This window comes from Amphimedon queenslandica, unplaced genomic scaffold, assembly GCF_000090795.2.
Source record: "Amphimedon queenslandica unplaced genomic scaffold, v1.1 AMPQUscaffold_13481, whole genome shotgun sequence".
Lineage (NCBI taxonomy): Eukaryota > Metazoa > Porifera > Demospongiae > Haplosclerida > Niphatidae > Amphimedon > Amphimedon queenslandica.
The window spans coordinates 95,848-108,387 of NW_003546283.1; the positions used below are offsets into that span (position 1 = coordinate 95,848).

The 12,540-nt window shown below is 37.9% G+C and overlaps 5 protein-coding genes across 6 annotated transcripts in view; 2 read left to right on the plus strand and 3 right to left on the minus strand.

The window, feature by feature from the left end:
• The window catches only part of LOC100638206 (uncharacterized), a 7,542-nt gene extending 5,958 nt beyond the window's left edge, over positions 1–1,584 (minus strand). The window contains exons 1-4 of the mRNA XM_003384902.3: positions 1,212–1,584; positions 874–943; positions 650–778; positions 1–90 (exon numbers count right to left, since the gene is read on the minus strand). The exon at positions 1–90 is cut by the window's left edge and continues 31 nt beyond it. Coding sequence (XP_003384950.2) covers positions 1–90; positions 650–778; positions 874–943; positions 1,212–1,511 — 589 coding nt within the window. The 5' untranslated portion in view covers positions 1,512–1,584. The remainder of the gene's footprint in view (positions 91–649; positions 779–873; positions 944–1,211) is intronic.
• A 47-nt stretch (positions 1,585–1,631) lies between these two features.
• On the plus strand, positions 1,632–5,559 carry LOC100641881 (alpha-aminoadipic semialdehyde synthase, mitochondrial-like). Its single transcript, XM_019994158.1, has 11 exons — positions 1,632–1,814; positions 1,870–1,996; positions 2,068–2,287; positions 2,445–2,521; positions 2,629–2,866; positions 2,913–3,008; positions 3,387–3,499; positions 3,548–3,636; positions 5,133–5,200; positions 5,268–5,376; positions 5,424–5,559. Exons 1-11 carry the CDS (start codon positions 1,724–1,726, stop codon positions 5,537–5,539), a joined length of 1,344 nt encoding a protein of 447 aa, XP_019849717.1. The 5' UTR covers positions 1,632–1,723; the 3' UTR covers positions 5,540–5,559.
• A 56-nt stretch (positions 5,560–5,615) lies between these two features.
• On the minus strand, positions 5,616–6,258 carry LOC105311997 (UPF0691 protein C9orf116 homolog). The gene is made up of 4 exons (XM_011404284.2): positions 6,122–6,258; positions 6,000–6,066; positions 5,889–5,955; positions 5,616–5,818 (listed from the first exon to the last, which is right to left on the minus strand). The coding sequence occupies exons 1-4, from the start codon at positions 6,246–6,248 to the stop codon at positions 5,750–5,752; spliced, it is 330 nt and encodes a 109-aa protein (XP_011402586.2). The 5' UTR covers positions 6,249–6,258; the 3' UTR covers positions 5,616–5,749.
• A 54-nt stretch (positions 6,259–6,312) lies between these two features.
• Positions 6,313–7,066, plus strand: LOC100642006 (uncharacterized). The gene has a single exon (XM_003384932.3). The coding sequence runs from the start codon at positions 6,335–6,337 to the stop codon at positions 6,911–6,913; it is 579 nt and encodes a 192-aa protein (XP_003384980.1). The 5' UTR covers positions 6,313–6,334; the 3' UTR covers positions 6,914–7,066.
• Positions 7,067–7,179: 113 nt separating this feature from the next.
• Positions 7,180–12,484, minus strand: LOC105312010 (MYCBP-associated protein-like). 2 transcript variants are annotated; one of them, XM_019994157.1, is made up of 25 exons: positions 12,241–12,484; positions 12,080–12,186; positions 11,891–11,949; positions 11,736–11,842; positions 11,592–11,678; positions 11,301–11,376; positions 11,135–11,207; positions 11,033–11,079; positions 10,708–10,771; positions 10,487–10,658; positions 10,237–10,421; positions 9,903–10,146; positions 9,624–9,702; positions 9,359–9,555; positions 9,138–9,251; positions 8,990–9,022; positions 8,461–8,680; positions 8,345–8,409; positions 8,156–8,277; positions 7,942–8,102; positions 7,782–7,885; positions 7,670–7,724; positions 7,576–7,619; positions 7,405–7,497; positions 7,180–7,348 (listed from the first exon to the last, which is right to left on the minus strand). In XM_019994157.1, exons 1-25 carry the CDS (start codon positions 12,439–12,441, stop codon positions 7,286–7,288), a joined length of 2,772 nt encoding a protein of 923 aa, XP_019849716.1. In that variant the 5' UTR covers positions 12,442–12,484; the 3' UTR covers positions 7,180–7,285. The 2 variants fall into 2 exon arrangements, with proteins under 2 accessions (XP_019849716.1, XP_019849715.1); XM_019994156.1 differs by having other exon boundaries at positions 8,345–8,412.
• Between the last annotated feature and the right edge of the window lie 56 nt (positions 12,485–12,540).

The following is a 12,540-nucleotide window of genomic DNA, read 5'->3' on the forward strand; positions in this document are numbered from 1 at the left end:
GAACAGTATTCAAGTTCCTCATGATCTTTCTGACACCTTCAAAGGTAGAATCTCGAAGAGAGTGTCCCTCCATTTCAACAATACACAGTCCTACATAGGCAGAAGACATAACACAACATTCAAATCACTGTAGATTAGTGAATGGACAGTCAAGCATATAAACTAGTAGTAATTTTTGGTTCAAATTACTTCAAATTTCATATTATGTGCTCCACCTAATTAATAACAACTGTATCAGTAAATTAGAACCATAGGGAGTCAGTCTTATAAATGAGCTCAAGAACAGCTCAGCCATGATGAAAAGCTAGAACTATTACATCATAATTCTACACTGGAGTCCCTTCCTAACTCATGCAATTCTTAATACGTCATAGCTAGCCATCAAATATGACTTGAGGCTTCAGCCCATGACTCTAGTTTACTGATAATGGCCTGTACAGCCTAATATTGGCATTTTGCCTAGTAAGGGATTGATGTTTACTATTCATTGCCACTGATTGATAATACGTTATACATGATCGTGAATTGATTTCTCTTTTTGTCATCAAGTTTGAGGTGGGGCCATCAAGTAACATGACACAAGCCATGAAACAATCAGTGACTTGAGAAATCTCTCAGCCTTCCTCTGGCATGGCCTCTTTTCTCTTACCTTTATGAAAAGAGGGTAAGAGTGTTTCTGTGTCAACTTTGTCCTCCATGTGCTTGAAGAGTATTATTCGTGCATGCCTCTCTCCGGAATGAGGACATTTAACGCCACCAACAATCCGTAAACCATTGTCTAATGAAAGAGAGAGAGAGAAGAAAGAACATAAACTCCAGCCTCTCTTTGTTACGCCATCCAGTAGCTAGTAATGTGAAATGTCTATCACTTACCATTCGTGAAAAACTGCAAAGGGACAATGACAGTGTGTTCATTATGACCATCAGACAAGCTCAGAGATCCCTGTAACAGGAATAACAAAGGTTAAAGGGAAGCTTCAAGTTTACGGCAGTACATTATAAGTATGTGCATGCAACAGGATAGAAGCTTTTTACGAGCTAGTGTTGTATTCTGAAGAATGATTACAACTATTGGCATATCAGGCTACAAGTGGGGGCTATGGAGTGTTTACTAGGACAAGGAGAAGAGTTCTTAAGATAACATGCCATGGAGAGTTAGCAAGTGTGAGATTTCGATGCTACCATGCAACTACTTGCATACTAACACACACCTTTACATGTCCTTCTTGGTGAGAGTATTCCTCCAGTGAAGAGACTGTTAGTTTCTCTATCTCCTCCTTGAGGCTCTCAGGGAGTGCATCAGCGGCGAGACACTGGAGAGGCAGTGGTCCAGTGGATCTGTAGCAGTCCTGTGGCAGTGTAATGTCTGGTGGTAGGCAGAGGCTACTCCGGCGACGGTAGGAATCATAGAGGGCCCGCTCAATGGTCCCTTTCCTCATGGAGTCGAAGCGAAGATCAGGCATTTTGGCGGTGCTGTGATTAGAGCAATGGCCGGTGGAGTACATGGGCATGAGCAGCTCTAGTCTGCTGCAGCATTGGATGGAAAGAGGATGATATGTTGATCGAGAGCTGAGGAGAGGCGGAGTTCTGGCCCTTTTGCCGACGCGGTCTCTGGCGGCGGCAATTATTTTCATTTTCCTGCTCTACTGCGCATGCGTACAACGACACGTGGGTGGGTTACCTTAATAGTCCTTTAGCTACAGGTGTCTTTCATCTCGTCAAAATGCAAAGGGTTCTCCTTTTAGGCTCTGGAAGGACCTGTCCTCCACTGGTGGAGCTCCTGACTAGAGATAAATGCGTTCAAGTCACAGTTGGTGAGTAGCACAGAACGAGAATTGAGAATTATCCAGTATTGTCCTTTCACTACAGCCTCTAATGACGCCTCTCAGGCCGAGAGTATGGCCAGGAGCTACCCAAATACAACTGCAAAGCATTTCAACCTCTCCCCAGACTCTGATCTCTCTCAATTAATAAAAGACCATGACTTAGTGATGAGGTACTGGGTGGGCGTGGTAAATTTTAATTACATGGGTGGGGCTGGGTCATGATTATCTTTTTCCCCTCCAGTTTAGTTCCAACGACATTACACACAATAGTAGCTAGACAATGCATTGACGCTAAGACCAACCTGGTAACTGCTAGCTACGTCAGTCCAGAGCTAGCGTCCCTTCATGACTCCGCCCAAGAGGCGGGTGTGGTCATTATGAACGAGTGTGGCCTTGACCCGGGCATAGACCACCTGCTGGCAATGGACTGCATTGACAATGTACATAAGAACAACGGAAAGGTAAGATTTATTCATGTTACAGTCCTTGTTATGAATTGTTACTTTTATTAATACTTCTTCTTACCATGGTATGATAATATTCTTGATACATGTTCTATTGATATTGTGTACTTTATTATTATTAATTTAATGTTATTTTATCGCCTATTGTTTTTAGATATTGTATTTTGAGTCTTGGTGTGGTGGCCTACCCCATTCATCTTTTGCTGGTAATCCACTTAGATACAAATTTAGGTAATAATTACAGTTTCCTACTACCAGTCCTTAATTAATGCAATTTATATTAAATTTCCTGCATAGCAAAGGATCCGTTATACATACTTACTTTTATTGATTGATAGTTGGAGTCCAGCTGGTGTGTTAATTGCAGCATGTAACCCAGCCCGCTACCTTAAAGGAGGGAAAGTGGTTGAGATACCAGCTGGTGGTGGGATCATGAGAGAAGTTAAACCAATGAGCAATGGATTCAGTACCTCCCTCCCGCTGGAAGGGTACCCTAACAGAGACTCACTCAAGTATAGGGATCTCTATGGTATCCAAGAAGCCGAGACTGTCATTAGGGGAACCTTGAGATACCAGGTATCCCTACCTAATACCTTTAATGATTGTCAGTATTATTATTTAGGGATACTGTAAGTCGGTCCTTGCTCTGTTGGAATTGGGTCTTCTTGACAATGAGACCATGCCAAGGCTCCAGCCCGATGCTGCTGACATTACTTGGGTAAGTGTAGTAAAGATGGACAATGTAAGGCCTTTGTTTTGATGTGTAGGAATCACATTTTAAAAAGTGTAATTATAATTTTAAGAAATAATTATTATGATTTTAAAACAGAGTGATCATGCTTCCTTCTTTTAGTCTCATAACATTTGGATTAATTCAATTTCACTTGTTTTTATATTTGTTGCCCACTTTGTTGTTGTTATGATGATGGAAGCAGGGAGGCATTGTGTACACTCACTCTTATGCTCACTTTATGTGGCTACGTGTATTCATGCTATTTATTCCTACTCTACTCTCCTTTGTTTACACACAAGCATCATTATTATAGCAACTTTTAAGTTCTCTCCCCACCCTCTCCCTTCTCTCTCTCTCTGACAGAGTGATCTATTAGCAATGCTACTATCAAGAACTGAGGTTAGAGGTTCCAATTTAAAAGAGTCAGTTTTAGAGGCTCTTCAAGGCGACAAAGAGAAGTATCAAATCATTCAAGAGTAAGTTGCAATAGCTACAAGCTCAAGGTGTTATTTTTGTACCTGTAGCCTTGGGCTCCTCTCTTCAACTCCAGTTAGCTTGGCTGGCACGCCATTAAGAGCTTTGGCTTCTCACTTAGAGACAATGCTGGAACTGGGTTAGAAGATTTAATATTTTAGAAAACTTTTGTTGTAATTTATTTTGATGAATATTGATGTACTGTAGAAAGTTTGAGCCGATTTCGGCTAAAAATTTCGAGTTGTGGCCATTTTAAGGAATAAGCCAATTTGTTGAAAAATACCCAAGGCTATAGCCCATGGTTTTTTCCAAAAAATGGCTCCAAAATCATCCCAAATTTTTATTACATTTTCTGATACATATTGATGTCCTTATGCTGTGTAGAAAGTTTCAGTTGATTCCGACAAGAAATTTTCAAGTTACAGCCATTTTAAAAACGGGCCAAATTTTGAAAAATACCCAAGGCTATAGCCCATGGTTTTTTCTAGAAAATGGCTCTGAAATCACCCCAAATTTTTATTACATTTTTTGATACATATTGATGTCCTTATGCTGTGTAACAAGTTTGAGTCAATTCCGATAAGAAATTTTTGAGTTACGGCCATTTTAAAAAACGGGCCAAATTTTGAAAAATACCCAAGGCTATAGCCCATGGTTTTTTCTAAAAAATGGCTCCGAAATCACCCCAAGTTTTTATTACATTTTTTGATACATATTGATGTCCTTATGCTGTGTAGCAAGTTTGAGTCGATTCCAATAAGAAATTTTTGATTTATGACCATTTTTAAAATGGGTCAAATTTTGAAAAATACCCAAGGCTATATAGCCCATGGTTTTTTCCAAAAAATGGCTCCGAAATGGCGTCCAATTTTTATTACATTTTCTGATACATGTTGATGTCCTTATGCTGTGTAGAAAGTTTGAGCTGATTCTGACAAGAAATTTTCGAGTTACAACCATTTTAAAAAACGGGCCAAATTTTGAAAAATACCCAAGGCTATAGCCCATGGTTTTTTCTAAAAAAATGGCTCCGAAATCATCCCAAATTTTTATTACATTTTTTGATACATATTGATGTCCTTATGCTGTGTAGCAAGTTTGAGTCAATTCCGATAAGAAATTTTTGAGTTACGGCCATTTTAAAAAAGGGGCAAATTTTGAAAAATACCCAAGGCTATAGCCCATGGTTTTTTTATCCAAAAAATGGCTCCGAAATGACGTTTAATTTTTATTACATTTTCTGATACATATTGATGTCCTTATGCTGTGTAACAAGTTTGAGTCAATTCCGATAAGAAATTTTTGAGTTACGGCCATTTTAAAAAACGGGCCAAATTTTGAAAAATACCCAAGGCTATAGCCCATGGTTTTTTTCCAAAAAATGGCTCCGAAATGACGTTTAATTTTTATTACATTTTCTGATACATATTGATGTCCTTATGCTGTGTAACAAGTTTGAGTCAATTCCGATAAGAAATTTTTGAGTTACGGCCATTTTAAAAAACGGGCCAAATTTTGAAAAATACCCAAGGCTATAGCCCATGGTTTTTTCCAAAAAAATGGCTCCGAAATCACCCCAAATTTTTATTACATTTTTTGATACATATTGAAAGTTTACATGTACTTATTGAGCAGGTCCTGATGAGTATGATACAGTGTTGCTCCAGCACATTGTCGGCATAGAAAATTCAAATTCAACTAAAGTTAGCCTTTATACAATAATAATTCTATAAAATGGAGTGTGATTCTTTTTTTCTGTAAACACTGAAGGAAGAACACTGCATCACGCTACATATGGACGGAGATAAGAACGGCGACACAGCAATGTCAAAGCTTGTCGGAAAGACGGCCGCCATAGCTGCAAAAATTATATTATCAGGTAAGTTGTAGACCTTGTCTACAAGGTTGATTCTTGTTCCTCGTTAGGCCAGTATAAACGTAAAGGAGTCCAGCGACCATTAACACCTGACATTTATGAGCCAGCTCTTAAAGCTCTACAAGACGAAGGAGTCCATTATGACATAAGTGTGAAGAAGATGTAGGCGTAGAAGAAAGCCGGTGAACGTGCTGAAGCTGTTTGCTATAAACCTAGAGCTCTTCAGCCTTTATTGTAACTTGTATTTTTAATCCATGCTGGTATAGAATTAATAATCATAATAATAATAATAATAATAATAATAATAATAATAATAATAATATAATAATAAAATAATGTTGTTTCATGTCAGTGTCGTTCATGTGTGTGTAGCCAGTTATACTTTGCTTCTGTCCTTTGCTGTGTTCAGTGAATGATTCCGGAACATTCCGAATGCTCCAAGGTGCTGCTCAAGATGAGAGTCAAGAAATTCAAACAAATACTAAATTTGAATAATGCAATTTTGTGTTTCTTACCTTTGTAAATGCTTGTGATTTACCGTAGTACTGTGTAGGCATTGTATGAACACTTGGTGGCTGTGAACTGTGTGAAAATGAAGAAGAATATTATCAGAAGAAGCTCCTTACCCATATGTCACTGAGCTAGTCCTGTACATTGGGTTCTGTGGGACTGTGTTGTAGCCTTTTATCAAATCTGTCGTGAACAATAAGGCTTTTCAATAGCAAATTAACGTGCTATATCTATTTACCTGGTCTATCGAATCTCTCTGGTATATTCTTTGTCCTGTAAAAGTCAGAAGTTCTAGGCGGATCTGCGACTCGAGATTCCTCGGTGGCCATGTTGTTATTCGGTAACCTAGGTGACGCCGTTTCCATGGCGATAATCCGCGAAAGTTTGGGAAAAGGATAGCTTGTCTTTCTTGATAAAAAAAAGTTCTCGTATTCCTCCAAGACTACTCACAATGCCCGTGACAATGGACACTCAGCAGCAAAACTTTTGGCTGGAGAACATACAAAAGGAAGCAGCCATTAGGTTTGCATGGCAACTCAGATACTCCAAAACTTTTGGCAGAGCAGTAGCTGGCTCACCACAGCAGCAAAAAGACAAAAAGAAAGAGCAAGAGAAGAAGAAAAAGAAAGAACCAGTCAGTGGAGGAATACGCTCAAACCTCTCTGCTCAGATACACAGGCTGCAAGAAGATGACGATAAGGAGAGCCTACTTGATGCTGCCGCCAAAGGGTTTGGGTCTCCTACATCAAACAAGCAGTCACTGCCAATACGTGACATGCGACCACCTTCAGTCAACACTAAGAAGCTCCTTTACAATGGGATCAGCGCTCACGGTGAAGGAAGGTACGCCTATCTGAAGAGACGTTCTAATCTCCCTCCAGAAATGAAGTACGAGTATCCCGTACTCTCCTCCAACCTTCATGGATGGAAGATCATTGAGTATGCAAAAGAGCCGCAGAGATCACCTTATGGACGCACTTGTATCATTAGGGACACCTTTTACAGGAACAGTGGCATTACACTCACTTAGTTGGTAGTTGTTGCAACATACAATAATTGAATAGATCATGATTATGATTGCTTATTGTTCATGGCAATGATTACTATCTGCTATTATGATTCATGGTTGGTTACATGCACACGCACAGTTAGTTTGTCTTTCTTTCCAAATCATAAATTCACTTAAAATTGATGTACTGCTGCATAGCAATGAGTAAAGGAGCATAATGCAAAAGTGATTGAAATGAAGCTGATTACTATTTTGATGCCAATCTGGTTTGAACTTTGACCAATCAGTATAATTATTATAATCATGAGAAAGCATTAAATGGCAACCTTCATCTTGTCGTACAGGTACAGTAACTGTTATTAGTATAAAACAATGATGGATACAATGTGAATGTTATATGTCTTCAGATATTAGAGATGAAACTTGATCAACAGTTGATGCCATTATATCATGTGCCTATAAAGAAAACAGTTGAAATTATTCATTGTTGTAATTTTCAGAATTTCGCATACCACCGAGAGAAAGATTTCTTTATACTTTAAAGTTAACATTGGGTCAATCTCTGATGGTTTTGATGGAATTGCATTACTGTTACTAGTGTCTTGCTATAAAGGGAAAATGTAAATTAATGTAAATTTTAGCAATAAAGAACTAGAGAAAGAAAGTAAAAATTTTTTTCTAACTGTCTCAACTGATGGAATTTTTGATATCTTGCTATTTCCTTTCACTGTTCAAGTAATTATATCATTAATAGTTGGACTTTTACTGTACACTTACTGTTACTGCTTCCTCCTTTCTTGTTTGACTTTGGGCCACCTTTCTTACTAGTAGGCTATAACAAAGGAAAGAAGACATTACTCCAACTCTCTCACTTGTACTTGGCTCTTACTCTTTGCTGGAGTTGCTCCTTCTCTTTCTCTTTCACACTAACTTCTTTCACTTTACTTCCTCTCTTGCTCTGATCTTTTTTGCTTGATTGTGGAGGGATAATAACTACACACAGTGAATTATTTATGCATGAGAACTTGCTCCAAACCATCTTCCTTTACCTGGTGATGAAGGCTGACTTGATTGATCAAGCTCAGATTGTGACTCTTCTTCTTGGAGTCCTCCAGCTGAGGGAGAGTCCTTTGAAGGAAGTCCCATTACTTGTCTAAGGTGCTCTGAAGTGCTCACTAAAGTGTCAATGGCCTCACACAGCAAGAAGTAACTAAGTGAATAAAGTATGGATGTAAATTCATATTTTAGTTGTTTCTCTGCTACGTTTTAATGTATCTTGTGGATCTTGGAGCAGAAGGCAGTGGTGCACTGATTTCAGATATGATTGCATTCAATGTTTTATATTTGTCCTCTCTCACATTGCCATCATCAATCTCCAGTATCAGCTACAAGAATCATGAATAAATTACATGTACATGTACATATATTATCATATATTATGTGTGTATCAACCTTCTCTAATGTGTTTAGTGATAGGTCCCATGGAGGGAAATTCAAATCTACAGAATGGTCAGGATCTGCTTTAAAAAAGCTTGTAAAGTTATGCACACAATTTTTTATTATCTTACTTGTATCTACGTGAAGCTGCTTGTGACTTTCCTCTTTATTTATTTTCTTCCCCCCAGCTCCTCCTCCTTTTTTAGGTTCTTGTTGTTTTTTCCCGCCAACAGTTCCTCCTCCTACTGCTCCTCCTCCTCCACTTTTCGTGGGTTCTTGAGGAGGTGTGGGATTATGTAGGTCAATGTATAAAGCTTTGAGCTGCTGGACAGCATTATAATGATAATAGACCTAGAGTTGTATAAAATTAATAATTATGTAAAATTATATCTAATTTTCTATCAAACTTTTTATAGTATTGCATATTTTTTATTAGAAAATTTTAGGACCCATCCTGATAAATACCCTTTACTGTAGTACAAGAATTTTGGCCCAATTTTTGAGCAACTTAAAAAATTTGTAAAAAATTCAGAATTATCGGAATCAGCTCAAGCTTTCTACACAACATAAGAACATGCATATGTATCAGAAAAATAGTATAAAACAATTTTGGTAAAATTTGGCCAAAGACAACTTGTCATAATATTATAGCAGACATACCCCAGGATTCTTTGAAAGGAATTCACTCTCCTCCTGTAAAAAGAAAAATAAAATATATTACAATAGAGCAATACATCCAGCATGATGGGGTCAATAATTTCAGCATACTAATTGCAAGAACATGACTTACAGTAATTGCAAAACTTACCGGTATATTGACAGGTAATGGTGTCACTGAACGGGGAGGAGTGTGTATCGTATTAACCAACTGATCAACTAGTCTCTTCGATGTAGCCTTAGCCACATCGTGATATAACTTTCTCTGGAGTAAAGAAAGAAAGAGAGAGACAGAGGGAGAGAAAAGAAACAGAAATGAAAGAGGAATAAGCACACATGCCATGTACATGCATGTTATATGTACATGCATACCTCAATCATATCTCGTTTCTCTTGGTACAGATCAGGTTGGAATGAAACTCCTTTAAGAGTTACATACAAAGGACTCTGTCCATTATTACTGAGCAGTACTGGCCTAGTCACTATCTCCCAAGTCTCTGAGAATATGCCAGGGTTTGGTGACTTGAATATAAAGTCAAGACTGAGATTTCTCCCAGGAAGAATGACACCTATATGTACATGTATATACATGTATGTGCACACAAAAAATACTAATAAATTAATATGATAAATTTACCTTCTCTGGTATCAAAGTAGAACCGCTGCTGGGTTTGTTCTGAAGTTTTTAAGCCAAGTTTACTAGTGCCAGGAAACTTCTAAAATGCATGCACATATAAGTAAATAATTATTATTTAGTGTTGGAGGTAGGAGGAAATTTAAATTTTTAATTGTGGCCATGCACCGTTGAACATCTACATAATGGTTAAAATCGATTTGCCACAATTTCCACCACCAGATTCAACAGTTGTATACATGCATACATACATTATAACTACATGTATAATTCATACTTTACCTTCCAAGTGAAACTGATGGCAACAGTTCCTCTATTCTGCAATACAATGTGGTTCATTGCTAGCTGCTGAATACCAGCTTCAAAGAGGATCCTAATCTTATAGTCATCTCTCCTCATCTCTCTCTCTCCTTCTCCTCTCCCCCCGTCTCCAAACCATGCATACAGTTGGTCCTGTATCTGAAGGGCGGGGCCAATGAAAGGAGAGGCTGCTACGTCAGGATGAGTGTCTAATAAGCTAACACTTCTATAAAATAATAATAATAATAATATAAATATAAAAATGATAATAATAACTAATATAAAAATGATAAAATAATGTATATTACACACTTACTCTTCTAAGCTGTTGCAGGCGCTAGTCCTTCCATCTTCCCCCCTCTCTCTCTCTTCATCATCTTCATCTTCTTCATTGAATAGGCTCTCCCCTAGTGAGTCCAGTGAATGGGATGAGCCAAGAGGAGGAGGAGGGGGGAGGACAGAGGGCTGGACAAGACCTCTTAGCTGAAGACTGTCAAAATCCTAATGACGAGAAGAAAGACAAGATGATAAAGAACAAGAGATTGAGAGAAAGATAAAGTTCTTACCACTGGGTATTTTGGTTCTGAAACTGCTCGTGAAAGCTGTTCCTTTCTTTTCCATAAATACCTGGAGCGGCTCCATGTTTGAAACATGTTATTTCTATTGGTCGCTGACGAGGGACAGCTAATGAAGCCAGTCACAGGTGGATCTCCTTTCTCTGTCTTTGTCAGCGTGGTCCTACACACATACAATAGCTACATTGCACGACTGTACTTTATTTTGGTACCTAATCCCAGTTACTGGATCACCTACTGTTGACTGCAATCTCCAAAACTCGCTACCGACAAAATCTAAAAAATGATGGCCTTATCACAAGACACATGTACATGTACATGCACAGGTATAGGTACATGTACAGGTACACTGGTATAGGTACATGTACAGGTACACTGGTATAGGTACATGTACAGGTACACTGGTATAGGTACATGTACAGGTACAGGTACATGCACAGGTATAGGTACATGTACAGGTACAGGTATAGAATTTGATACAAGCAGTACATGGACTAGAATGAATATACATGTACTTGCTGTACTTTTACCACTTACGTCCTTTTCCACTATCGATTGCAGGTATTGCTCTATCAATGAAGCTCCTATTGTGTATATTGTGAACTATTAATGACAAGTATAGACACATTCTTTCAGTACCTTTCTTCTTGAACTCTTCTAAAAGTATCTCCATAATTCATCGTCAGGTCACCTTTCTCTCCTTTGAGACGCTCTACAAAGAAGAGGGAGAGAGAGAGGGATAGAAAGAGAGAGAGAGAGATAGCCAGAGAGTGAGAATGATTGATAAAGAGATGATTTTCCTTACTTGATATTCTTTCCTGAATGACTTTCCTTCTATTTATTTGTTTCTCCCAATTAGATAATGCATTAGTCTCTTTGGGCTGTAAAGAGAAAGGACATATCATAACACAGTGAGGTAGCATACAGTTAATAATAATCATTATTTAATCATTATTATTATATTATAACACAGTGAGGTAGCATACAGTTAATAATAATCATTATTTAATCATTATTATTATATTATAACACAGTGAGGTAGCATACAGTTAATAATAATCATTATTTCATCATTATTATTAATTTTATGTCTTACTATTGCTGGCGTTGATTTATTCTTCTTCTTGGATACTTTCGGTAAAACTACTGGAGGCACTGTAGAAGGAACGGTTCCAGTTAAAGACTATAAATAAATAAAATAAAATAAAATAAATCCCTCTCCCTCCCCCCTCTCTCTCACATTTCTATCAGCTAGTCTTGATTCAGTGTATTCTTCAAAGGTCCCAATAATGCTGTGACTGATGAAGACGTTATCTTGATCACACCTTGGACCACTTTTGAGCGAACCTAGCATGTGCATGGTAGCTGTACACATACTCAATTACAAGTTCTTACCTAATAATTTAGTTTTTGCTGGTCTAATTTCAAGAGGCATCGGATGAAGTACAACCACACTACAAAAAATACAAAAATAAATTAGCATAATTAAAAATTAATCAATAATTACATGTACATGTATTAATTTAATTTAATTGGTTGCTTTTTATCACATTTACCCAAAGGCATAACAATAATAAAACTAACTGTTTGGTGTTTTCTGGACGAGGGGAAGGAGTAGGAGGCAGCTCCTTAACAAAGACTCTGGTTTCTTTTATTTCTGGCTCTAACGGGTCTTCATTTGCTGGATGGAGCTAATAAAATAAGAAAAACTGTACACCTTTTACTATTTTTCCCTCTAGTTTTACTTCTTTCAAGTGCTCCTCCGTAACACGGAGCAGTTTAATCTCATCATTAACCAACGGGTCATCAATAGATGTCTCGTGCTTATTGCTAGTCACCCCAACGCTAGACTGGGAGTTTGTGGCGGTACTCGGGTTGCTATTGGGGCTGCTGGTCTTCCTCTTGTTGGAGGAGGACTTGATTTTGAAGGACATTTTGTTAGACATGGTTTCTTTTTTCTCTCTCTCTCTCCTCCTTTTATTTTGTTACCATAACAACCTATATTTAACCCTTAAAATGGCGTCAAGTCCGGATACTCCAAGCAC

What these genes read in the sequence shown, in the direction of transcription:
- LOC100641881 (XM_019994158.1), top strand. Translation starts at nt 1,724, where the DNA reads ATGCAAAGGGTTCTCCTTTTAGGCTCTGGAAGGACCTGTCCTCCACTG. An exon ending in CCACTTAGATACAAATTTAG is followed by an intron (nt 2,522 to 2,628) that starts GTAATAATTACA and finishes ATTGATTGATAG; the next exon opens with TTGGAGTCCAGCTGGTGTGT. An exon ending in ATGCTGCTGACATTACTTGG is followed by an intron (nt 3,009 to 3,386) that starts GTAAGTGTAGTA and finishes TCTCTCTGACAG; the next exon opens with AGTGATCTATTAGCAATGCT.
- LOC100642006 (XM_003384932.3), top strand. Translation starts at nt 6,335, where the DNA reads ATGCCCGTGACAATGGACACTCAGCAGCAAAACTTTTGGCTGGAGAAC.
- LOC105311997 (XM_011404284.2), bottom strand. Translation starts at nt 6,248, where the DNA reads ATGGAAACGGCGTCACCTAGGTTACCGAATAACAACATGGCCACCGAG. An exon ending in AGAGAGATTCGATAGACCAG is followed by an intron (nt 6,067 to 6,121) that starts GTAAATAGATAT and finishes TGTTCACGACAG; the next exon opens with ATTTGATAAAAGGCTACAAC. An exon ending in ACTAGCTCAGTGACATATGG is followed by an intron (nt 5,956 to 5,999) that starts GTAAGGAGCTTC and finishes ATTTTCACACAG; the next exon opens with TTCACAGCCACCAAGTGTTC.
- LOC105312010 (XM_019994156.1), bottom strand. Translation starts at nt 12,441, where the DNA reads ATGTCTAACAAAATGTCCTTCAAAATCAAGTCCTCCTCCAACAAGAGG. An exon ending in ATAAATCAACGCCAGCAATA is followed by an intron (nt 11,377 to 11,591) that starts GTAAGACATAAA and finishes TTCTCTTTACAG; the next exon opens with CCCAAAGAGACTAATGCATT. An exon ending in AAGTCAGCCTTCATCACCAG is followed by an intron (nt 7,886 to 7,941) that starts GTAAAGGAAGAT and finishes CACTGTGTGTAG; the next exon opens with TTATTATCCCTCCACAATCA.